Source organism: Pseudochaenichthys georgianus, chromosome 8 (assembly GCF_902827115.2).
Source record: "Pseudochaenichthys georgianus chromosome 8, fPseGeo1.2, whole genome shotgun sequence".
In the NCBI taxonomy this organism is placed as follows: domain Eukaryota; kingdom Metazoa; phylum Chordata; class Actinopteri; order Perciformes; family Channichthyidae; genus Pseudochaenichthys; species Pseudochaenichthys georgianus.
This window is the reverse complement of record NC_047510.2, coordinates 4071839-4098156: the sequence shown is the minus strand read 5'-3', so window position 1 is coordinate 4098156 and position 26318 is coordinate 4071839. Positions and strand designations below refer to the sequence as shown.

General features: G+C 46.2%; 1 protein-coding gene across 2 annotated transcripts in view; it reads left to right on the top strand.

Annotated features, from left to right (window-relative positions):
* Positions 1 to 26318, top strand: part of LOC117451445 (insulin-like growth factor 2 mRNA-binding protein 1) — a 74625-nt gene that overhangs the window by 42598 nt on the left and 5709 nt on the right. For both annotated transcript variants that reach the window (XM_034089746.1, XM_034089747.1), the window contains exons 3-12: positions 2833 to 2881; positions 4918 to 4969; positions 6774 to 6837; positions 11816 to 12106; positions 13165 to 13299; positions 13377 to 13499; positions 15149 to 15284; positions 23218 to 23340; positions 23873 to 23989; positions 24580 to 24654. In XM_034089746.1, the coding sequence (XP_033945637.1) occupies positions 2833 to 2881; positions 4918 to 4969; positions 6774 to 6837; positions 11816 to 12106; positions 13165 to 13299; positions 13377 to 13499; positions 15149 to 15284; positions 23218 to 23340; positions 23873 to 23989; positions 24580 to 24654 (1165 nt within the window). The remainder of the gene's footprint in view (positions 1 to 2832; positions 2882 to 4917; positions 4970 to 6773; positions 6838 to 11815; positions 12107 to 13164; positions 13300 to 13376; positions 13500 to 15148; positions 15285 to 23217; positions 23341 to 23872; positions 23990 to 24579; positions 24655 to 26318) is intronic.

The window sequence follows — 26318 nt, the reverse complement described above, 5'->3', positions numbered from 1 at the left end:
AGGAAGAAGACCAAGGGTCAGAGGTGCTGCACCAGACGGAAAACAGTCCGCTGTAGGAATCAGTTTCAGAATGAATCCCAAGACGTTTCAGCTCTAGGCGTACTCTTAACTTAAAGATAAGATATTCTTTATTGATCCCACATTTTGTGTCAAAGCAGCATGTTAAAACACAGCAATGCACATCATTTGAAAAATAAAAAAGAGTAGAAAATAATCAAACATTAAATAACTAAAAAGTTAAATATATAAAAGTTGACCGTGAAAGATAACAATCTGTAGACTATTTGCCAAAGAAACACAATGAAGTGCCACATTACAGCTAACACAATTTAAATAAAAAAATGATGGGAGATATCTTACCCTAACCCCACCCATTTAACAACAAAGACAATAACACATCTATATGTATATACCTCTTTATAATTGTATTATTAGTGGCTGCTATCTTGTAGTTAGACGATACTACGGTAATACATCTGTAATAACACTACTTTATACAAACTACACCATTTTTTTTTTTTAAAGACTACTTACTACTTTTTGTTGTCCACCTAGATTTTTATTTTGTAAATTATAATTTGTGTAATTTCTATTTTTATCTTTAATATTGTATGCATGCCTCTTTGGCTTTTCACTTGCTGTAACCATGTCAATGTGCCCTGCATGGGACGCAGTAAGGGATTCTGATTCTGATGAACTCCATTTAAGAAGACAATACTGGTTCAGTAATACAAATATAAGAACTTCAAATAAATGCTATAAAAAGTGCTTTGTGTTCCTGATGTATTGTATGCTAAAGAGGGGAGGGTCTTTAATGTCATCGCCCATATGCAACAGTGAAGTGCTAACGATCAAGACGCAGTTTAAGGAACACACGCACATGATGACAGGGCCAACAGCAAGCATGCAAACAGACACAGGATTAAGATTGCACACATGCACTCTTCTGTTCGGCAGAGCACCCCTCCCCCACTGAGCCTGTGTGTGGGTGGCTGAGCAGGAGGCTGTCCCACTACTGCCGTTGATTCAGTGTGTTTCTCCAACAACCAGAACCGAAGCGTCATAATGGTGGGCTTTAGGGAATGGGACGTCATCAACGCCAAGTCCTCCATATTAAGAGGACACTAGCGATGGCAGCTATTGGCTATTGACTCACCTGTAGGCGAGCGGAGTAGCAGTAACTTTTTAAACATGGTTGGTAGGCACTGTTATGTCACTGCTGTAAAAGACACTCGTACGGCCAATAACCAAACTGAAAAAAGCACAATGGGATTACATTTTATTATTTTAAACTAACAGGGAGACGAGGGACACGTAGAACTATCAGCAAGAGACGCTAACCGGAACACAAAGCACTACACTGGGGGTACGATTTAAAACATGGAATATTGCAGAATACGTTCATATACTGGGACAGTGGTTCCCAACCTGTGGGGCGCGCCCCCCTTGGGGGAGCGCCAAAGATCGCAGATGATTTCTGGCCAAATATCATAATTAGACTTTTATTTTATTTTTTACATTTGATTTTTTTACATATAATTGTAACGCAATACATGATTGTCGCTAAAAGCCTTGTCTCTACATTACAATAAAACATAATTGATTAATTCATTTGAATACAAATTCAAGTTAGTATTAAAGGCATAAAAAGACAGAAATGTATAATTCTTTCTTTAATATAAATGTTTCTTCTGCGCGTAAAGTGTCCAAACCGGGCTTTTCTGGATAAGCGCATTTTTAAAACAGTCATTGTCCATGCCGGTTTCAGTTGGATTATTTGTCAGTTGCTCCGATCAGATCGGTCTCCTCCATTTTGTAGATTATTTACGACTTTTGAATCCACATAAACACATCGGCAAAATCCGGTTTACTTTGAGCACGTGTTTAAAACAGTTTAATCCCTTTGTGAATTGTTTCCACTTCTGCGCCGTCCTTTCATTTCTTCATACAGCGGGAATCCAAATAAATGAATCCTGAGTCCAATAACCATCAAAGTCGCTCGGATAGTTCTCCTGATTACGCTTTCATCCTCCTTTAACAACATACTTCATTCATCCAGGTTGTGACAGAAGTTGTAGCATTTTTGAGACTTTAAAACTTGAATTACCGCTGTTCCCCCCCCTTGTGTGTGTGTGTGTGGGGGGGGGGGGGGGGGGGCGCGCAACTTCCAACAGGAGTCATTTGGGGGGGCTGATAAAGGTTGGGAACCCCTGCTCTAGGTTGTACAACAGTACATTATTAAACAATCATGTTAAGGTATTAATTACTTGCATAAACAATTAAACATTGACTGAAATACAGAATACAACATTGTGTTTTTCTTTATGTAGGAATATAAGAACAACACTTTCTGAACTTCACTTAGATGTGTAGGCTGAAGGCAGAGGCACATGCTCCTTTCCATGCAGAATGGCTGCAGCAGACCGTGCGCGGGCTCTTCCAGAACACAGCGTCGCTTTTCAATAATGTATAGCAAATTAAATAAATAGATCAGAGCCCTGTTTATCTTCTGGTCGCGATATGAATCTGTCTAAACATATTGAGCAACTGTGGGTAGAGGGTTTCCATAACATTATTTGAGCTTAACCAAAAGCAATATCCTTTGTGAAATGTATTGCTCAAGCAGTGTGGTGAGGGTTAGCGCATTGCACAGAGACGAGACATGTGTAGCATCTGGGGAGAGAATACAATCAGCTGGAACCTTTCGGGACACACTCACACACACACTCCAAACTGTGACTGAGTCCCCAAAGGTCTCTATGTGTCGGCTGAAGTTTGAACTCGTCTTATGTCCTTTAAACTGACATCTTCTTGTTGTTCTTCTCTCCTCAGGACCAGGAAACTTCAGATCCGAAACATCCCCCCTCACCTGCAGTGGGAGGTGAGTTCATATTTCCTTAATGACTGTGACCTTGACTTGACCTTCACATTGCCAGCAACAACACACCATTCCTTCCATCCACAACATCCCCTATTAAAATGGATATTACATTGAAACTACATGTGTAGGTGAAGGCTCTAAAGAACCCGTCCAGCGCCCGCCGGCCGCTCCGCTCCAACACATGAACTATGTGGTCTTTATTGTGAAAGTTTCCGTTTGACAAACACAGTCTAAAACAAGCTTTACACCAATTACTACGCTGACGTTATCGGCGTGTTTCTGAAAAGTGGCGGAATCGGAATCAATTGTGAATTTGGACCCTAACTAGTGAGCCACGTCCGTATTTACTAGCACCACGTCAGACCTTTAGCCGCTCCCTCCTTAACCATCACACCTGCAGTGTCACTGTTCCGGAGGGCCACCTTGCCACCTGGCGTAAGTCTTATTTTGAAACTAGTCGGGAAAACGTTTCTCATTTTTCATTCCACTAGTAAGACAGATTGACGAAGTAGTGTGACAGAATGTGTGACTAGTTCTGAAATAGAGCCACTAGTGGAGGAACGAGCCCTAAGATACCAAGGATATGTCAAACGGTTGCCATACAGGAACCTACGGCCACCCAAACTGACCTCACTACACATGCACGCACTACTGAGGTGTGTGGGAGTGTGTGTGTGTGTGTGGGGTGTTTGGTGGTTGTATGTTCTTGCACCTGCTGACTGTGTGTCAGTCAGTGGGAGCTGCAGGTGTGCTATAAAGGGAGCACAGTGAGCAGAACCACCCATGAGCTAACAGCCAGGTATTGATCAACGTACGGGCCAACTGTTTCAAACTGCAACCTATTGATTGTTGCTAAATGCTGCGGTTATGCTGTCCCTTCAGCTGGATGTGAAATACCAACTGCAGGACATGAGAAACAGCCAGCAGCTGGATCAGAGCGCCAATCACTGCATTACATAGACACGTGGAGGCAAATACTCGTAAACAAGCCAACAACAACAACAACAAATGAACATCCCGATATTTGACTGTGAAAACCCTCTCAGCTCATATGGTTAGATGTGCATGTGTGTGTGAGATTCTCTGCTGCTCTTGTCGGGCTGTGTGTGTGTGTGTGTGTGTGTGTGTGGTTGTGTGGTTGCGTGGTTGTGTGTGTGTGTGTGGTTGTGTGTGTGTGTGTGTGTGTGTGTTGGTTGTGTGTGTGTGTGTGTGTGTGGTTATGTGGTTGTGTGTGTGTGTGTGTGTGTGTCTGTGTCCACAAGAGGGCGACGTCTCTCCGCAGCAGTGACTGAAGTGAATGTGGTGTTGATGCTCGTGGACCTGAATGAATGATCAGTCACGTTGGACAGATGTGCTGAGGGCGGATATTCCTTACTTCAAAATAAAAGCATGTTAGATTAACTAATTAACTAATTTAGCTAATGAACTTTCCTTCAGTTTCATATGTTAACACCTGCTGGAGTTTTATCAAGGATTTCAGATAAATAACATGAACTTGCATTATTATATTTATTCAAATCTCATGGACACAGTCTTAAAGAATGAGCCCTACGGAGATGCATGTTTCCGTTTCTTCTCTACATGGTTTACATTGCGTTATATTGAGTGTGACTATGATTGGTTCTGGGGGGGGTCTTTGCTCTGCTCTGGGCTCTGGAGGAATGGGGCTTTGGGAGTGGATGGAAAGTGGTTAAAAATGTGATTGTTCTTTTTCTAACATTATTGTCCGTCGGTTTCTGCTTTCATGCATGTTATCGTTTTTATGCGATGAGTAAATTGTATCTGCAGCTTTCTGAGGGCTAATATGTTGGGTGTTTGTCCCAGCAGGTCTATAAGGTAAATCACCTTTTACGAGTGCTATAGTCTATAATCATTGTTTTTTAAAAGCAGGTTTGACTAAATGGAGCTTTTAGAAGTAGGGTTTTATTCTATTTACACTTATTTTAAATGCACTTGTGAGCAGCAACACACAAGTGTCAGACTTTACACTTTGTTTAAGGGCAGGCCAATCAAGGTGTGTTCTGTGTGTGTTCCAGGTGCTGGATGGTCTGTTGGCTCAGTGTGGGACCGTAGAGAACTGTGAACAAGGTAAGGCTTGTGCCCTCAGCTCATGTGTCCCAGACGTACCTCACATGCTAACCAGGTGCTAACTGAGGCGTGAGGATGGAACACATCTCAACGGTTACATAGTGTGCACAAATAAGAGACAGTCCTAAAAACCCTTGATGTCTGCGTCTCTATCAAAAGACTTAAAGGTGGAAGGAAAGTAGAGCTTCAGGACATTTCCTCAATCGGCCCAAATCAACTTGGAAGGAAAAATCAGAAAAAGTGGAGTGGTTCTTTTATTATTGTCCATTCATAATCTGCTTATGTGTTCTCAGTTTATGGTTAGGTGTATTGAATGTTAGAATATAGTCTATTTCTAAAGTGTCATCACGAAGAGGTGCTTCGAGAAAATGACAATAAATCTGAGATCTCGTAGAACACCACTTGGGTCTAGTGCTCATAAAAGAAAACATGATACCAAAAAAAGAATACAGATATACACATTCTTATCTTGCATCATTAAAGAACCCTTTATCCTATACCTTGGAACAGTGGTTCTCAACTGGTGGGTCCTGTTTCGAGTGGGCAGATGTGTGCGTAAAAAAGAAATAAAAAAACGTCTGTCACGTAGTGATCATCTTCTCAATAAAACATCTTTGCTGATGTTTTTTTTATTGTTCTGGCCAATCAGAATCAAGATTGTTGCCGGAAGTCCCCACATAACTACTCTTTATACATCCATGGGTACAACTTCAGATACAAATGAACACATAAGGATTATGACCCCCGGTTTGATGATTGACAGGTCACAGAACAATGGGGGCTATCTACCCTTACCCACAATTTAAAGTCATTCACACAGACTCTCTCCTCTTTGCTCTTCTCTCAGTGAGGAGCAGCAAGCTGTCAGAACAAAGTGAAAAACAAACAATGGCATAACATATTATTAATATGTCGGGTAGTAATAGATTTATTTATTCTCTTCTCAGAGTGTACCAGAATGCGTAGTTATATGTTAGTATTTCTACGATTCCCCCCAGACCCCCCTTCTGGGGTTGGGTTTTCAGCGTTCACGTTTTTCACGTGTAGAGAATTTGCAGGATTGGCTCCAAGTGTGCTTTTTTATTTACTACAATACAAGTGTGCCTTTTGATGTTATACAGTTCAGCTTTGATTCTAGAAACTTGATGACCAGCATCTCATTAAACCTTTTTTAAAGCATACTTTAGTTCTGTGAAGGGACATAAGGGATTTATGCACTGTACTTCACTTTCATTAATATTGTTGCTGAAAAGCGTATATATTACAGCACGATTTCTGTTGCATAGATTTCAGTGGTTAAAAAATTCGGGTCACAATTTATTGACAAAGGAAAAAAGTGGGTCCCGAGGCCTGACCAGCTGAGAACCACCGCCTTAGAACATGGGTTTCAAACCCAAGGCCCGTGGTCCAGCACCTGCTTTGATGTGGCCTGGGACAGTTTGCAACCAATATAGATTGCTTATCGATCAATTACAGGATTACGTTTTAGAATATTAATCTATTATATAAGTAAGTCATACTTGTGGTGGTACATTTTGTATTCATTGTTTTCATTTATAATTAGTCTAATAAAACATATACATTGTTGGGATATATGCTTATTATAACAGAATTGTGAGTGTCTGTGCCCACATACAGTATGTTAGTCTCTGCGTACATGCCTATATATCAATGCACAAGCATGTGTACCGGTACTACGCTCATTGGGCAGAAAGAAACAAAATGAGGCTGCAGCATCCTTTCTTCTTCCAAACAGCAGGGCCTTCGAGCATCACCAAAGTAACACATGCTCTCTCCTCCTTAGTGAACACAGAGAGTGAGACGGCAGTGGTTAATGTCACATATGCATCGCGGGAGCACGCCAGGCAGTAAGTCCTCCATCCTTTATTATTTCAATGTTCAAACCCTCTGCCTCCTCTTTGTCTGCTCCTCGAGACGCTGTCACTGTACTCTTTCTGCATGCTCAGGTACCTTTTAAAACATGCAGAGTTGGATGTTCCAACAATCCGCCTCTGACATCTAGTGGCCATTTGAAGAAACTACAGCTTTCGACAGCTTCAGTCACTTTATTTTTTCACTTATTTCATAATGCTGCGACATACAGTCTATGGCTGCGACTCATTTAAAAACGTAAATGTATATGTACTTATTTGGTTTCATTAACATGTGCTTACCTTTAAATTGAATGTTAGCTGTACTTATTATATTTGACTTTTATCTGCACAGTACTCTTTGCTGTTGTAAACGTCCTCTTCCTTGCAGTAGGACAACAAACTGGATTTCTGATAACCATACAAAATCAGTCCTCAGTCCTGTGTTTAGCATTCAACCAGACTAGTAGAACTAGTTAAATTACAGCATAGTTATATTCTATTATTGTTTGTTATTATAACTCCTCAAAGTAACTACCTACTATAGGTATCAGAAAAAACAGTACAATGTAGTTATGACGATGAACATCTCAGATCACAGGCTCCTCCAACAGTGCAACACAATAACCCAGACAAAATAGTGCAAGTATACAAAAAGAAAAATAGTAAAATTGTGATTTTAATTTTGGGGGCAGCGCAGTAATTCCTATTCAGTGGTTCCTCCAAAGCGTCCCTGTCCTTGGTTACATTCCACCCCCATTAGGGATGTGCATCTCCATCACTGAGGCCGACGCCATGCGCATCTCGATACGTTGCCAACGATACGATACATTAACGATACATTTGAAACACCAGGCGATGCGATACGATTCACCCCTGTTGCGATACAGTTCGATACGATTTGGTTCAACATTATGCGATACGATGCGATTCAACACGATGCGAAATAACAGTGGACAGAGGATTTTGTTTTATTCCTTATATGAAGCAAATCATAATAGTGCTTTACATATTTGGTTCTATATCGTATAAGGCTTCGCCCTCTAAGGCTATCGCTATTGGGTAATCCCCACTGCTCTCACTCCCGGGGTATCATGCTCGCATTGTGCCCGTCTCCCGCTGGCCCTTAGAGTGATACGGAAAAGACCGTTTCACATGCTGACAATCAAACAGGTAATGGAGTGTGTTCACCAGGGAGATTGGTGCACCTGCATAGACCTGAAGGATGCTTACTTCCACATAACCATCATCCCAAAACACAGGAAATTCCCGCGGTTTTCATTCCAGGGAATAGCGTACCAGTTCAATCGACTGCCGTTCGGATATTCCCTGGCTCCACGCACTTTCTCAAAGTGTGTAGAGACGGCGCTGGAGCCGCTACGCAGAGGAGGGATGAGTGTTATTTTATCTGGACGACCTGCTGTTGCTGGCTCGCTCCAGAGAGGAAGCTGCTTTACAGACGGTACAACTCGTATCTCACCTGTCAAGCCTGGGTTTCATAATCAATTGGGAGAAGAGCTGTCCTCTTCCCTCCCAGATCATCATGTATCTGGGAATGGAATTCAACTCAGCCCGCATGAGAGCACGACTCTCACAGCGGAGAGTGGAGAATCTGACAGCTCTCCTCAGGCGCGTCACACAGGGTGGTGACAGCCCTCTCCGTGATGCAGCTGTTGGGCATGATGTCAGCTGGTCACGTGGTGATTCCCCTGGGTCTCCTTCACATGAGGAGACTTCAGAGGTGGTTCATTCTCCTGCGCATCGACCCCGTGCGTCAGAGGAGACGCAGGGTGTGCATTCCTCTATCCGTAGGTTTGGATCTGACCTACTGGAAAAATCCCCACATCCTGTCGGTGGGGGTTCCCCTCGGCAGAGTGACGTCACACACCTCGGTGTTTACGGACGCATCGCTCTCAGGGTGGGGGGGAACATGCGGGTCGCAGGCAGTGGGGGGACAGTGGCCGCCGCACATGTCCCTTCATATAAACGCGCTGGAATTACTCGCCGTATGGAGAGTAATCCAGCACTTCGCCGCGTTGCTGTGGAATCAGCATGTGTTGATTCGAACAGACAACAAGACGGCGGCAGCCTACATAAATCGTCAGGGAGGTGTACGATCAGAGCAGCTGCTGGACACAGCCCGACGGCTGCTATGTTGGGCGCCCACACACATGCTCTCGATCAGAGCAGTGTATATTCCCGGCGAGCTGAACAGAGGGGCAGACCTCATGTCCAGAGGAGGTCCTCGACAAGGGGACTGGAGCCTCCACCCCGAGCTGGTCTCCCAAGTGTGGAGCAGGTTCGGGACAGCAGAGGTGGATCTGTTCGCTGCACGCGGGAACGCGCAATGTGCTCTCTGAGAAGGCAGGATCACCCCCCTCTGGGGGTGGACGCGTTCGCACACAGACCTTGGCCCAGGGTGTTACTGTACGCTTTCCCACCAGTCCCTCTGATCCCTCGGTTCCTGGACCGAGTGCAGGAGGAGCGACTGATAGCGGTCTTAATAGCCCCGGAGCGCACGGGAGCGTCCTGGTTTCCCTGCATGCAGCGGATGCTGTCAGGGAGACCGTGGGACATTCCGTGGCGCGGGGATGCTCTCTCCCAGGCGGAGGGAGCAATCAGCGGTCACCCAGGGTTAGGCCAACGTTTGTGGGCATGGCCCCTGAACGGGAACACTTAGAGGGGCTCGGCCTCTCTCAAGATGTTGTGAGGACTATTCAGGGGTCCACAGCCGCGTCCACCAGGGCGTCCTACACAGCCAAATGGACAGCGTTCCAGCGTTGGTGTTGGTGTGTAGGGAAAGGCTTGGACCCTGTTGCGTGTCCCCTGCCTCAGGTGCTGTCATTCCTCCAGCTGCTGTTGCTGGACAGGAATGTGGCCCATAGCACGATAAAAACGTATGCGGCTGCCATGTCTTTATGCCATGGAGGTTTTGGGGTCAGCACGGTGTTTAGTCACCCTCTGACAAAACGATTCCTACCAGGAGCACAGAGACTCAGACCGGTATCACACGCTTTAGCGCCTCAATGGGATTTGGCTGTGGGGCTGCGCGCACTGAGTAAAGCTCCATTTGAACCTTTAGATCAGGTTCCCCTGAAGTTCTTGTCAGCCAAAGTAGCTCTGCTCCTGGCTCTGACAGCAGCTAAAGGGTGAGTGAGAGTCTGCTCTCTCTGTGGCGCCGTCATGTCTCCAGATCCAAGGAGATGGCAGTTCAGCTGTTTTGCGCCCGAACCCGGCTTTTATGCCAAAGGTGATCACAAGCTCTTTAGATCGAGAGGGATAACCTTGGAGGGTTTCTTTCCTCCTCCTCACACATCAGAGGAGGAAGCCACATCTCATCTCCTCTGTCCCGTGCGCGCGCTGGCATGCTATGTTGCACGCACGGCTGCGTTACGCAAATCCCAGCTTGTCTGTTTGTGCATTACAGAGAGCGCTCAGTAGGGCTCTGTCGGCACAGCGCCTGTACACGGGCTGGGTGAGGCGGTGTACAGGCGTATGTCTCCTCTGGGGTGGATCCCCCGGAGAACATCAAAGCGCACGGCACCAGGGGAATTTCAACTGCTACGGCGTTGCACGGAGGAATGACAGTGGAAGACATTTGCACTGCTGCATCTTGGTCTTCACCCTGTTCGTTTATTCGTTTGTATTTGAGGAATGTCTCCCATTCCTCTCCGACACACTCAGTACTGGATAGCCTGCCAGAATGTGTAATGTCGGGGGTTTTCAACTGCATGCCCTCTCTCCGGCCTGTCGGCACTTAGAGAGCGGCCTTTTGTTCCCTTTTCTTGATCGTTTTTAACAAGTGAGACTCGATCTCTACTTTTTAAACGACAGGTAGCCCGAGTAAGCCTACCTTCATTCCCTGATGGAGAAATATTCATTTTTAAATGCTATATTCCCTGGGAATGGGATGCTCCATTTACGCACGGCGAAATGGACATGGGTTATTAACTGAGTAGGTGTGTTTTGTGCTTCTGGTAACGGACGGACCAGTGGGGCGTGGACTACATCCTGCTTCGCCCTTAACCCAATAGCGATAGCCTTAGAGGGCGAAGCCTTATACGATATAGCACTGGGGTTACGTACTGTAACCCAGCTTCTATGAGTATAGGCGCAGCCCTCTAAGGTTCGGGCCCCGCTGGTTCCGCGAATAGCTGAAGAAAAGCTGTTGGAGTGGATTGTAGGGCCTACTTCCTATTTATACGGAAGTGAGCCTGGAGGTGGGGCCCACGTCGTAGGTGGGCGTGGAATAAGTCTGTCAGTGCTGCACACGTGCAGAGGGGATTACCCAATAGCAATAGCCTTAGAGGGCTGCGCCTATACTCATAGAAGCTGGGTTACAGTACGTAACCCCAGTTCTTTCTACTAGTAGTCGACTGCACATCCCATCATGCTGTTTCTTTTTTACCTTAAAAAGCTCTCCAGAGTACAGTACAATTGTATAACACCTCACGGTTAAACAATGTAAGGATGCATTGCTCATGATTAACAATGTGTAAATAACAGCTACCATAGTGCAATGCCCATACAGCTGCTGCCTGATGTGCTTCACTCTCATCCAGAGGCTGACTCACCAGTGAGCAGAAAGCAGTGGGTTCTATTTGAACAATAAAGAATACAAAGAACCTTTCACAAACAGCTCTTTCATAACTGCTTACAGTGAGGAAGACATTTCAATTATTATTGGCCTTCACAGGCTGCTGTAAACTAAACACCACTCTGACAGGACGCCTCACTGAGTGATTTAACTCATGTCTAACTTTCAGGTTTCTCTTTGCAGCCGCAGACCCCATGTCGCCTCTTTATGTGCGTCGCTAAGTTCCTCGTACTACGTGTGTACTTTATAGCGGCTCGGCACGTTAACAATTTGCTCACTCACTTGTATCCTTCTTCCATGTCATGTGTGCACAATGTGTATTCTCTCAGTTCTGTTAGTTTGTTAATACAATGCTAACTTCCTGTTGTCGCCCCTCAGAGCCATCCAGAAGCTGAATGGATACCAGTTTGAGAACAACGCCCTGCGCGTCTCCTACATCCCCGACGAGAACTCTGAGACTGATGGAGGCCAGCGAGGGCCCGAAAACGGCCGGCGTGGATACGGGCCCCGGGGGGGGCCTCGCGCGGGCTCCCCGAGCTCGGGGATGTTCAACAAGCCTCCGCACGCCGACATCCCCCTGAGGCTGCTGGTGCCCACGCAGTACGTCGGAGCCATCATCGGCAAGGAGGGGGCCACCATCCGCAACATCACCAAGCAGACGCAGAGCAAGTGAGTGCCCCCCCATCAGAACACCAACTCCTCCTCTGTCATTAGAGCTGTGCTGTCATTAAATGTATAAATGAAGATAAAGGTGAAATGCTTATTTGAGGTTTAACTTGTTTATTATTAATGGAAGGTTTAGTCTGTTTTCACTGAGGAACATTGAGACACGTGCAATACTTTAGTTAAGAGCCGCTCAAAAGTGTTCAGGCAACAATATCAATGTTTCAAAACTGCATTTACAAATTTGATGTTACAATTAGTCATCTGGCCCAATGAAGACACAACTTCAGTCAAATTGTATCCGACATGGACTCTTAGTCACACCATCCTTTATTTATAAGATGTGTCTGTTTGTTAAACCATTTTTCAGAATGCTTATACAATTTAATTTCGCCATAATAACTTGGTAAAGGGATTTATTCCAAATCAGCTTGGTATTTGTCCATTGCATTTTGGTATATCGCAGAAAATAAGATCTGTGGCAAACGGACATACGTATATGATAATGATATATGTGTTCAGCAGGTTCATTAATTAACCCGACTTTCTTAATAGTCGATGTGTTAATGCGACCACCAGAAGTAAAAAGCTATGCTTCACATCACCAGCGCTAAGCTAAATGTGGCTAATGTTTAACATGTAGATGTTTGGTTGTCTCATTTAGACACTTGTTTGTTAGACACATAGAAGCTTCATACGTTCTCCAGTGAGGGATTTACTGAGGTATTTGATGTTGTAGAAGAAAATGATACAATCTCTTCAGCTTGTGTTAACCACAGACCGTATTTCAGAATGACAACCAAAAACATACCGGAAGTGCTAAAATGCTTACTCATTTCCAGGATTAGGAAATTGCTAAAAAACGTTATATTCTAGCAACAACACATTCACAAGCTCTGATATCGTACAGACAATATTTAAGCCCAAAAGAGCCATCATCATCTCAGCTGTTCCTTAGTGTAAACCAAGTAATGCGCCGGGTGTAATCCATAGTTAAGTACTCCACCCATCTGAATGTAGGAAGCACCTTCCGACGTAATTCTCACCTTCTTCCACCCCTGCAGGATTGACGTGCATCGCAAGGAGAACGCAGGCGCAGCGGAGAAGCCCATCAGCATCCACTCCACCCCCGACGGCTGCTCCTCCGCCTGCCGCATGATCCTGGACATCATGCACCAGGAGGCCAAAGACACCAAGACGTATGTTCCAACATGTGGAGAGCCGGGTGACAGAGATCTGAACAGAGAGGTGCTAACGTTGTTTCACATGTTTGCAGTGCCGATGAGGTTCCTCTCAAGATCCTGGCTCACAACAACTTTGTGGGACGCCTGATCGGGAAGGAGGGCCGCAACCTGAAGAAAGTGGAGCAGGACACCGACACCAAGATCACCATCTCCCCGTAAGACACACGCACACGCACACACACACACACGCACGCGCACACGCACACGCACACGCACACACACATCTTGGGCAGTGGAGAGAAGCCTTTTTATGTCATAATTTGAAAAGAGAAAATGAAAAGAAAGCTAAAGCCGCTAACTGTTAGATTCTCAGAACATGGTTTGGTTGGAGGCTACAGGTCGGGAACGTGTTGGTGGTTTTAGGGCTGCAGCTAACAATGGGTTTAATTGATCTGTAGATTAATTACATTTTACACGAATGGTTCGGTCTCTAAAATGTTCCAAGAATGGTGATGTCATTACATTTCTTGTTTTGTAAATCGAAAACCTAAAGATGGTTACTTTATTATAATACAAACGGAGACATGCAGGAAAGACATGGAGGCTACAGATTAGAAACTGTGCACCTGGCTGTGTTTGTACAACGGTGTTCCTTGATCTGGATATCATTTTAGTTATGGATGAATGGTTTGGTCTGTTAGAAAATAAAGAGAAATCTCTATGAAGTTTCTTAAAGTGAGGTCTTTACACGTTTTGTCAGTACAAACCCCAAAGAAAGTCACTGTAATAGTACATAAAACAGAGACACTCACACACTCATTTCCTCTGCAGAAGAGCATCCTTGGCAGTCCAGAGAAGTCTCTCCATATGTCGTTATGTGGGAAAAGAAGTTCAAATAAAGTTAAAGTCATTCTTTGTTAAATCCTCAGAAAATGGTACAGAGTTTGGTTGGAGGCTCCAGGTCACACAAGTCTCATGTGGCTGTAATGTAGATTATTTAGATTATTCTAGGAGCCAGCATTGTCAGAGAGTTGGGATTTCTGTTGTAAATGTAAACAAGTTTAGATTGTTTAAATGTTGGCATTGTGATTATAAAATTATTATTTATGTTTTTCTTATCAATAATGAGTTGGATTAGTTAGGCCACATGGGTATATGGGCGGCACTCATCTGTGTGAGGTGTGTGGAGGACAGGGTGAGAGGGTGCATTCTTCAGGGACTGGTCAGCTTTCTGTCCCCAGAGTCAGAACTGAACCTGGAGAAGCAGCGTTCAGTTATTATGCTCCAAACATCTGGAACCAACTCCCAGAAACCTGCAGGTCCGCTGCAACTCTGACTACTTTTAAATCCAGGCTGAAGACTTTTCTTTTTGTCGCTGCTTTTAATTGAACTATTCATATCTTAGACTGCACTGTAACTTTTATCCATGTACTTTTTCTTTTAATGTTTCTTTTATTATCTTTTCTTTTTAAATAACTGATTTTAAATGCCTTTTTCTTAATGTCTTTCATTTTTTGTAGAGCACTTTGAATTGCCTTGTGTTGAAAGGTGCTATATAAATAAACTTACCTTGTATTTTTGACGGGAAGCAACCAGGCCCGACTTCAGCCTCTTAGACACTTCGTTTGTTCCTGAAGTCGCTACAATTACACTGAAAAACTGAAACATTGACAAGTAATTATTAGGTTAGTTGCAATAATATTAGGTTGAACCTAAACCTAATATTATTGCTTTCAACTAACCTAATACAGTTATGTGAAATCTGTTGACATAATACATTTGATTAAGGTCAAGTTTTCAGTGTTTGATCTCTTAATTGTTAGAAATGAGTAATACAAGTTTGATGAGTCCCTGTTGTGTGCAGCCTGCAGGATCTGACCCTGTACAACATGGAGCGCACCATCACAGTGAAGGGGGCGATCGAAGCCTGCGGCAATGCTGAGGTGGAGGTGATGAAGAAGGTCAGGGAGGCCTACGAGAACGACATCGCTGCGATGAATGTGAGTCATCAATATGTATTCACTCAGTTCAAGTTTAACACACAGGCTTGGGGAGTAATGGATTACATGTGGCGGGATGACGTAAACAGGATACAACAAAACAGTTTTAGTCTGTTTGCCAGAGTCCTATAGTGAACACGGAAATGTTGACCCCTAAGTTTGATGATAGAAATGTAAAGTACGGGTCCCCAGCACATAGAAACTGCTGGATGCTAACTTGCATATGTTGGGTAATTTGCACAATTATTAAAAGTTGCATTAATTAGCATATGCAGACAATAGCTAAAAAAACAGCTTGGCCGATTTGGACAATTTTGGAGGTTATTGAGGATGTTGAATCAATTTCTGACATTTTTAGGATACAAAATTGCAGTTTTGAGTCCCCTAAAACGTTCAAATCAACCCAAAACTGTCCATTTATGCAGGTTAGCCTCCAGTAGTTTCTATGTGCTGGGGACCCGTATTATAGATTTCTAACATAAAACGAGGGGTTACGTATGGTAACCCTTGTTATATAAAAACAGGCGGAGCCCTCTACTGGCAAGCATTCATCCACAACTTTATAGACGTAGCCAGCACCGGGGCGGGCCTACCTGAATGTGCGCGCATCTCAACGCATAAAAGGAGGCCTCGCCTCCTGACTGTCATCCTACACCTCTCTTCAGCGAGCAGCATAGGACAGACAGGGCCCTGAGTAGAGGGCTCCGCCTGTGTTTATATGACAAGGGTTACCATACGTAACCCCTCGTTATACCTCTCACAGGCTCCGCCCTCTACTGGACTCTATGGGTGCAGTGGGCGGAGCCCTGATGTATACACGCATTGTCGTGCCACAACAACACTGTTCCATCTCACTGTCCCTGACCGGCTTTCTGGTTAGCAGCCGGGACCGGGGGCCTGGGTTAAAACGTAAGCTCATTACGCCCGGGGAGGCGGTCAGATCAGCTCTGGTCACCCCGGATCATCAAACAACTCGGGTGCACCGATAGAGCGGTTAACTCGGACACTCCTTTGGCTGACGTTAAGACAAGTAGAAATGCCGCCTTCCACGACAGTGCTTTCAGGGAGGAGAGCTCCAGAGGCTCAAATGGTTCTGAGACCAGCGGCAGGTCCCACTACTGGGCGCAGCCTCCTGACCCCCCGTAAAAACCGCAACATCATTGGCTGAGAAAAGGCTGACCTGGCGTCAAATCCCTCATGGCAGGACGAGATGGCTGCTGCATACACTTTCACTGCGGAATGAGCCAGCCCTCTGTCCACCAATGACTGTAAGTACGACATAGATCCAACTCACAAGATAGGGGCTCTATTATCTGCTCCTCACACCATCGCTGGAATCCAAGCCACTTCGGCCTGTCAGACAATCCACCCTGCCTTAGCCTGTCCCTCTCAGGACAGGAGGTTGGCCGAGAGTGGGTAACGCCCCGATTGCACCTGCCTCTTGAGACATTGCCCCCCAGAACTGGGGAAGCGCCCAGGGCTGGCCCACCTTTATCTGTGTCATCTCTGAGTACCACAGAGCCCTGACACGATCCGGCGCTACCAGGATGATTGACAGACGTTCTCGCCTCACTCTCCGGGTGAAGCGCCCACTCACCTGGCAGGGGCCCGCCCCTCGACATGAGGTCGGCCCCCCTGTTCTCCAGACCCGAAATGTGGAGGGCTCTCAGAGATAACACCACCTCTGAAGCCCATAACCACAGTTTCCCCGCTGTGGTCAAGTCAACAAGGCGGCGGAACGGACTGCGCCCTGCCTGTTGATGTAAGCCACTGTGGTGCTGTTGTCGCTTTGACCATTACATGTCTCCCCCGAATTAAGGGTTTGAAATGCTGGAGGACCAACACTACTGCGCGTAGCTCTAGGAGGTTGCTGTGCCGTGTCTCTGTTATACCTCTTTCACACCAACGCAACTCCGGTTCAAGCTCCGTGCTAGAGCTTTTCAGGTCAGCTGTTAGCTCTGGCTCTTTTCACACTGCCCAGAGTCCGACTGGTGCTACGTCATTGCGTCATCGTTTGCGTCATGACGTAAACGTTTGCGGGCCTGCTTCATAAAGCCAAACCTCGCGGAAACACCTCACAGCTGACACCGACAACAACAACAATGGCCGATTGTGCTCCAGCTTCCTCTGTACCTCTTCGGAAGATCAGATTCCCAGTAGGACCTGGTCTCTTCAGTGGACCACTGCTGCTTGTTAAGTTTCTCCATCGTTGTGTACAAACTGGATAAAACGCAGGCTTTTTGTTGTTGGTCAGGAGTTGATCCCGCCCCCGCCTCGACGTAAGCGTGACGTATGCGGTGCTTTTGCTCTAGCCGGACACATTTTTGGAGCTTGAAACGAACCGGATTCCGGAGCTAAGAGGCTGCTCCGCTGCGGTGTGAACAGGAAAACCTGGTGCTTTTCAAGCTCCAGCTCCGAACCGGCCCTGAAACACCGTTGGTGTGAATGAGGTAGGGGTGTTGAAAATAATCGTTTCTACGATGCATTGCGATGCGGACGTTGACGATTCGGTATTGATGCAGTGACGGAACTATAACGTTTTTTTTTTCTGTCACTTTAATATCAAATCGGTCGGTGACGCAGAGATCAGGGAACAGACGTGACAGCGGCACAGCAACACCAAACACGGAGCAGTCTGCTTTCTCCACCAACACAAGAACACCAGTCCAGAACCAACAGCAGAAGGACCCGCTCTGAATCACTCCGTGTCGCTGCGGCTCAGAGACACAGACAGGGATTTATGTTTTTCAAAAATAATCGCGTTACAATCATGTCAGGTTTTTGGTGGATTTAATTAAGTCTTGGATTGCAGAGTATGAATGTCCTCTAGCAATTTTCAGACGATATATACGTGTGTAAAGTTTGTGAAGACAGGAGGAAAAAAGCTTCCGCGATCACCGTCTCCTCTCCGTTACTCCAAGCCCCGCCCCCCCTGACAATAATGAGTGACAGGCTGATAGTGACCCGATAGAAACTTTATTATTCACTTAATCACTGAGATATAATGAAGCTAATGTATGTATGTAACAGTAAGACAGAGAATGTGAGTGTGCACCCACATGCACTATTTTAGTTTGTATATGCTGTTGTAAATACTCCTGTTGTCTGCTGTGTTCAGACTCAAGTCCTGTGTGTGATGCCTCATTCAGGACCTTCAGTGTCCTTTCTTAACAGAAGGCCGTGGCTAGAAGCTGCAGCTAGACTGCAGAAGCATTAGCTTTTGTTTTTGAGGATGGAACAACTTCACACACGGAGGCTAGACCTATACAATTCATTTATTTTGGTTTATAAATTAATGTCAAGACATTTATGTTATTGATTTCTGAAGCACTTTCTAAATAATAAGAAGAGAGTTCTTATGTATTTACTGCATGTATGCATTATGAAAAATAAGCCATGTGCAGTAATATAGAAAATTGAGGATGCAACGCATTGGTATGAATCGTGATGCATCAGGATATCGAATTGAATCGAATCGTTGTCAGGATAATCGTAATCGAATCGAATCGTGAGACCAGTGAAGATGCACAGCCCTAGAATGAGGTATTAGAGACCAGCACCCACCTATAGCTCTCCCCAGGCAGGTCCCTCCCCATCCTGTTCCGGATGCGTCCGTAAACACTGTGATGTAGGAGGTCACCCGTCCCAGTGGGGACCCCCTCCGGAGGTTGCCCTCCACTGAGGGGGGGATGGTCCCCAGACGCCGTTTGTGTCTTTTGGGATCCAAACGCAGGCTGGAGAACCACCTCTGTAGGCGGCGCATAACCAGAGTGGGACCACAACGTGAGCATGATAGTCAAAGCTGTCACTGTTGCCCCCTGTCTCAGTCTGCAAACTGCCCGAAGCAAGGATGCCTGTCTGCTCTCTGACAGGGTGGCACGTAGCCTGCCTGCATCGAGCACCACTCCCAAATACAACGCCTGTTGGTGAGGTATGGGGGTGCTCTTCTTCCAATTGATCGCAAAACCCAACTTGGTTAGGTGTAGGATCAATTGGGCTGTAAAACATTGCCCGTTCCCTGGACCTGGCCATGACTATGAGGTCGTCGAGAGCAAGGGTTCCCAAACTTTTCAGCCCGCGACCCCTAAAATAACAGTGCCAGGGACTGGCGACCCCCCACTATCACGTGGTGACTGGAAGAAAAAGAAAAACGTGTGCACAGGACGCACGCACTAATAGGCGTATCCAAACACGCGCATAACGACAACAGACAAGAACAGAACAGCCTGACAACCATGATATGATTTTACATATAGCAATTTAATATAAGATAACAGCAGAACTCGTGAGTCAAAGTAATCTCCATGTGAATTAGGAGAACATTGTTGCGGTGCAAACTTTAAAGACATAAAAGGTAATAATAACTAATAAACATATGAACATTGTTGCGGTGCATATTTACATTTGGGGAATACGCTACGTGTCAGCGTTAATCTCACCCAATGAGACGGGTGGGCAATATGCATGGAGCACAGCAAATCCATCCTGGGCTTAATTTTGGAGACGGCCACTCGGAGATCATCCTCCACGTTTAGACGAGATCTGTATTTGTTTTTTATGTATGTCAGTGCCGAGAAAGTCTTTTCGCACAGGTATGTGGAGCCAAACGGCGTCAGCACGTCCATCGCGGCCTTGGAAAGCTGTGGGTATTCCCTCTCAGCTGAAATCCAGAACTCAGCCAGCGTCTTCGCATTAAAGGCTGTCTTTAATGTGCGGTCACTTGACGGTTCAGTCAGTGCGTCCTCCATGTCGGATGACAGATGACTTGCGGTCGTTACGCTAAATGGTGATCTGATCCAGTCATATTTCTCCGGAGCTGCTTCCTCTGGGAATACTTGTTAAGTGTTCCAGGAGGGCTTGCAGGTGGGTAGTGATAGACTCACAGAGTTAACACTAAGATCATTCTCCTCTATGAATTCCTCCAGCTCAGGAAACATATCAATCCTGCCCATTTCAACTCGCGCAGTCCAGCGACTTTCCACTTTCCTCTTGAATGCACAGATGTTATCATTCAAGGACATGATGCTTGTGTTTTCACCTTGCAATGACAGGTTAAGTCCGTTCAGTCTGTCAAATATGCAATCTGCCAGCCTTGTTAACCAGTCAGGGTCTGTCAGGTGGTCCGCGAGCTGGGACCCGTGCTCCGTGAGAAATAAGCGCACCTCGTCCCGCAGTTCATACAGGCGGCTGAGAACATTCCCCTTGAAAGCCACCTGACTTCTGAGGGGGACAGCAGGCCCTGATGCTCCGATCCCAGTTCGTTGCAGAGACTGGCGAACAGCCTGGCATTGAGTGGACGGGATTTGATGACCATTTTTATCGCCGTCTCAAGAACACTTTTAAGCTCTGGGTCAAGCGTTTTACTCGCTAGAGCTTCTCTGTGGATAATACAGTGCGTAAAGATAACGTGGGGTGCCACTTGTAAGACTCTTGATTTTAGTCCTCTCGTTTTCCCCAGCATTGCTCCAGCACCATCTGTACACACACCGATGCACTCATCCCAAGACAGTCCCTCTTCTTTTATTTTGTTGTCAAGTTTTGTGAAAATGTCCTCGCCTGTGCACTTCAGCTCCAGCGGGGTGCAACACAGCATGTCCTCATCAAGGTTCCATCCAAACTGTGTCTGGCGAAAACAAGCAGTTGGGCAGAGTTTCTTCACTCTGTCAGCTGACACTTGATGCCCTGGGCCATGTCCGTGATGCGCCGGGATATGGTCCCGGCAGACAGCGGCACTGCTTCCAGCTCCCGTGCCTGTTTCTCCCCATGCATTGCCCTACTCATAGCGATAGCAGCAGGTTAGGGTTAGGGTGTTGTGTGTGGCTTTTATGCCTGTGCAATTAAATATGCCACCTCATATGATGCCTTTTGAGCCTTGGTAGGGATTGTTGCTTGGTTAGTTAGAACTTTCTTTTGGCCTTGCAATTCTCTCTGCTTTCGGCGGAAAAACTCTGCTGGTTTAGTAGCAAGAGAGGGGTGCTTCGTGTTTAAATGTCTTAACATTTTTACGGGCTTTAAGCTCTCATGTGCAAGAACCTCAGTGCACACTACACATTGGGGATGTTGTGCTTCATTGATAATGAGTAGGGGTGTAACGGTACACGCCTTTCGGTTCGGTACACTCTGCTGAGAGGGATGATAGCTTTGCCTCTCTTATGCCTGTGAACGGAGGAGGGATGCTGCATTCCCCATAACACTGTGTTAGAGGATGTGCAATCCATGATGCTTTCACCCAAACAGGGAAATGCATCAAGCGGAGTTTTTACACTCGGCGTTATATGTTTCCTAACCCTGCTACGCCGGCCATAATGTCCCTGTACCCGCACAGCGCGGCTGATCACTCTCACCCGTGCATGCGCACTAGCTGCCTCCTTTACAGGAGTTACAACCTGGGCTGCGAGTGGGGAACCTGTACAGTCAACATTGTGTGGGTGTGTGGGTGTGTGGAAAGAAAAGACACTCAGACTGGAATACAAGCAATCTATTTTATTGTTCACAAAAGATGATCTTGTCACAGTGGGATCAAATAGGGAGGAGACGGGATTCGCCCTCGCGTCCTGGCCGGAGAAATCACCTCTCTCCGCCGGGACGCTTCCTCTCGCCGCCAGTCAACTCCTGGAGGACGGTGCACCCCACCCAGCACCCCTTCGCTGAGGCGGAACGGGAGCCGGAGCCCGCCGGGTTCGGTCAGTTTGTCCCCGTGAGGAGCCGGTTCTTCGGGACGGACCGCGGAGGCAGAGGGCGCGACGGGAGCCATGGGGGCTCTGTACCGGCGCCTCTCTCTCCGCCTTACCACCGCCGGGCACTCTCTCCCTTGTGGAAAGGCCTGAGGGCGAGCCAGCGGCAGCATGCGGCTGAGGCGGGGGGGGGGAGGTGTCGTGCAGAGGGGTAATCAGCGACACTCAAAACACACCAAGATTACTGGCCGCCGCTGGAAATATCAGACGACGAGGTGTCGCCGTCCCTCTCCCAGGACGAGCGGGCCCGCCCGGTCCGCTGGTATGGCGAACACGAAGGGCACTCCCTCCTCGTGGTCCTCCATCTCCACCACGTCGAGCTCTGGATCCTCCACCGGTAAGACGTAGCAGTCCTCAAACTGCGCCAGCCGCTGGTGGCGGCTGAGCCGAGGGATTAGAGGGCAGGCGCTGCAGACCGTAAGCGGGCCCAGGTTGGCCGCCGCATGGTCGGACCCCAGGCATTCGATGCACTGGCGGTGGAGGTCGGCGCCTGCAATGACGCCCGGACACGAGGGACAGGGCCGTTGCTCCAGCAATGGTGAGTCCATTTTCTTCGTTGTTTGTTTGATTTACCCGTCTCTCTTCACTCAGTGAGTCTCTCTTGCTTGCTGAAGAGAAAGGGATGACAGTCAGGAGGCGAGGCCTCCTTTTATGCGGTGAGATGCGCGTGCATTCAGGTAGGCCCGCCCCGGGCCGGCTACGTCTATAAAGTCTCAGTGGATGAATGCTTGCATGATAGGATCAAGGGGAGTACCCATAGAGGCCAGTAGAGGGCGGAGCCTGTCAGAGATATAACTTTTGGTTACTCAACATTACCGGGTTCACACTGCTGGCAACTAGTCTATATTCACTTACAGTTACATAAAAACGGATGTAATCAGATTACTGAAACACTCTTTAAGAATTGGGAATAATAGCAGGACTACAATGTTACAAAAATATTTTCAAATAAAGATATATATATTAAAGGTAGAGTGAATTTTCTTTTTCTTTTTCATTTTGGCTACTTTCATTCTTTTTTTAATGTTTAGTTTTTTAATGAAAAGAAAACATTATTTACCCTGATTTATTAAACAAAAACACGTTTTAAACTAAAAAGGTATTTATAATAATAATGTTAACCCTGTCACCACGTTGTGTCTCCCTGCTGCTCACTGTGAGGACTGCATGTTTCTAACCTGCAACCTGCTTCTCTCCAGCAACAGACCCACCTGATCCCGGGTCTCAACCTCGGTGCCCTGGGCCTCTTCCCCTCCTCCTCCAACATGCCCCCACCCCCGCCTGGAAACGCCCCCAGTAGTGCCCCCTACGGCTGCTTCGGGGTGAGAATACTTGATCTTTGACTCCCATCACTGCCATTTTTTTTTTTTCAGTGTGCGGTATTATTGTCATCTCATCATATTTCCTACCTGTAGTAAAAAAATAACCAGACCGGATAATATCAAGCATTTTCCAGACTCTGGAGACTTTAAGAGAATATCACATGGGACATGATGTCATACATTTTTAAACATACAATTATTTGCTTGAAATTATCATGTGTCTTATTTTTCAATAAAACAATTAAATTAACTGTACTCTGTCTGCCCCATATAAAAATACAGAAACTATACATTTGCAAATGTTATTTAAAAGTGTATTTGAATCATCCTGGCTTAAAACTAGATGTGATCTCACAACATGTTGGATGGGAACTAAAACCAAATATACGCATGTGGCCAGTACAACCTTTGGAAAGAGCAAAAACTACTTGGAACCTTTTTATAAAACCAGCAACCCGACAAATTGAGCCTGTCCGTTTTAAAGAAGTCCTTAAAGTGCCTGAGTAACCTGAAGTGTGCTCTGTGTGACCAGGCTCCAGAGCAGGAGACGGTCCATGTGTACATCCCAGCCCAGGCAGTGGGAGCCATCATCGGGAAGAAAGGACAGCACATCAAACAGCTGAGCCGCTTCGCTGGAGCCTCCATCAAGGTGGGTGAAGAGAGCCCCCCCCTGCCACATGTGTGCAGGGACCGTGATTAAACAGCCCTCTTACGGACAGTGGTGGACTCTAACTAAGCATACTCTACTTTATACTCTAGCACTGTATTAAAGTAGAAAGTTGGGTACTTGGTCATTACTTGAGTATTTTTTTTTAGTCACTACATTACATTTGGCTGAAGCTTTTATCAGAAGGGACTCGCATACACTTCTAGACATTTCACAGGAGCAGTTTGGGGTTCAGTATCTTTCCCGGGGACACTTCAACATGAAGTCTCAGTGGCGCTGAGGATCAGACACAGACCCTCTGCTTGATATACCCCAATTTCACCCCTGAGACATAGCCAAGAGTTCTACTTTTTACTTCACATCATCTATCAGACATCTTCAATTACAAATATAAATGTTCCTATATTATGTATGGCGTTTTTATTAAACTGAATGTGGTGTTAAGTAGCCATAGTTTGTCAGTTCTATTAATATAAAATATGTGAAAGTCTTTCATTAGATGTGAAACTAGTACTTGTGAAACAATCCATAAGTGTTCCTCCCTTAATGACAGTGTTCCTCCTCTCCTACAGATCGCCCCGGCTGAGGCTCCCGACTCTAAAATGAGGATGGTGATAGTGACCGGACCCCCAGAGGCTCAGTTTAAGGTAAAGCTGATTAATACTCAACCCCATTGAAATATGTTACAGAAACCCGTCATGCACAGATCTATGGTCAGTTAGAATCCATTGTTCAAGGGGTTCAGGACTCAGGAGCCGGCCAGCTACATTGAAGCTGAACATAATGCATGTCAACATGAAACACTTCTAATATCAACCTGAAAATGTCAACTTTCATTGAAGAAACAAATGTAATTGTGGCTAACTGTATTTATGCTATAAACAATGAGTGTAATGGTGCATTCACATCGGACGCGATGCAAATATTAGACGCCGTTGATGTTGTTAACGCGTTTCTTTCTGCACTTAATTATGGGAGATATTACAACTATTGCTGCTTTGTACCTTCGTTGAAAGTCCTACAAACAAATGTGTGTTTATCCGCGCCTTTTCATTGACTTAACATGTAATTGCCCGAAAATCGCATCGCATCTGGTGTGAGGGTACTATAGGAAACAAAATGAAACAAGAGGCGCTTTCACACCGGAGTACTTTTCCCCTTTTAGTTCCGATAGTTCCTGGGATCTTGCGCAGGTACTTTCCTGGTGAGAAAAAAGTTCAAATTTCTGATTGGCTGGGCGAATTGCCAACCACGCCCTGTAAAACTCTGAAAGGTTTTGTGAAGCTGCCATTGTATTAGCTTGCATTAGCATTAGCCCAGCGCACCAACGGAGAGAGACTGAGGCCCAATCCCAAACCGCCCCCTACACCCTACCCCTCCGTTTGCGCGATCGCACGGAGGGTCGGCCACATTAAGTGCTGTTCCAAACCAACGAGTGTGGAGCGGCTTATAAACATCAGGTTTAAAACTAAAAGAGCTTTACAAAAAATAACACAATTAAAGATGTTTGGAGTTTTATTTTAGTTATTAATCTTTATTTTTTGTCTAAGACATGCTAATATGAAACCGTTGTTACATACAGTTACAGCATTTCCTGTTTCTGCCGGAGAGAGGGGAGGCCGTCCCAAAGCTTGCTGCTGTGTTTACTCCCTCCATCTGACAGGGGGGAGCCTCGTTGAGCTGCGAGTGTCACTCCACGGAGTTCACTCCGTCACGGAGGGGGAGTGTGTAGGGGTAGGGTGTAGGGCGTGGTTTGGGATTGGGCCTGATTTATGGCAACACAAAAAAAAACATGGGAGCGGTGGAGTGATGAGGAGGTGTCGGCGTTCTGGCGATTTACTCGGAAGGCTTCTACTGATGCTAGTCCCCAACTCCGGGGACTTCCGGCCGGGGGCAGTATACGCCGTGAAGTTGTTTGCGGCCTGCCAGTAAACCCAATGCAGAAGAAGAAGTGACGTCAGCGGCTGCAATTGCATAATCTTCCCTCAGGGACTTATTCCGGTGTGAACCATAGACTGTATATATAAATGGACGTAGTGTCCGTGACGTCACCCATAGGATTCTGCAGAGTTGCCGTGAAGCCCTTAGTAGGCGGAGTCGGCCACTAACGTCTCAACAGTCACGTCAGAGTCTAACTCCCGCCTGCTCCAGCCTGATCCAAATAAGGGCAAAGAGGCGGAGCCGAGGCGGGACCTGCTGCTACCGAGCTGGAAGTTCCAGAGCTAGCTGAGGCTAAGAAGCTAAGCTAAAGGAAACCTATATACAAAAATACATTAAACGTTATATGTTAGGTGTGTAGGGTTACAGACTG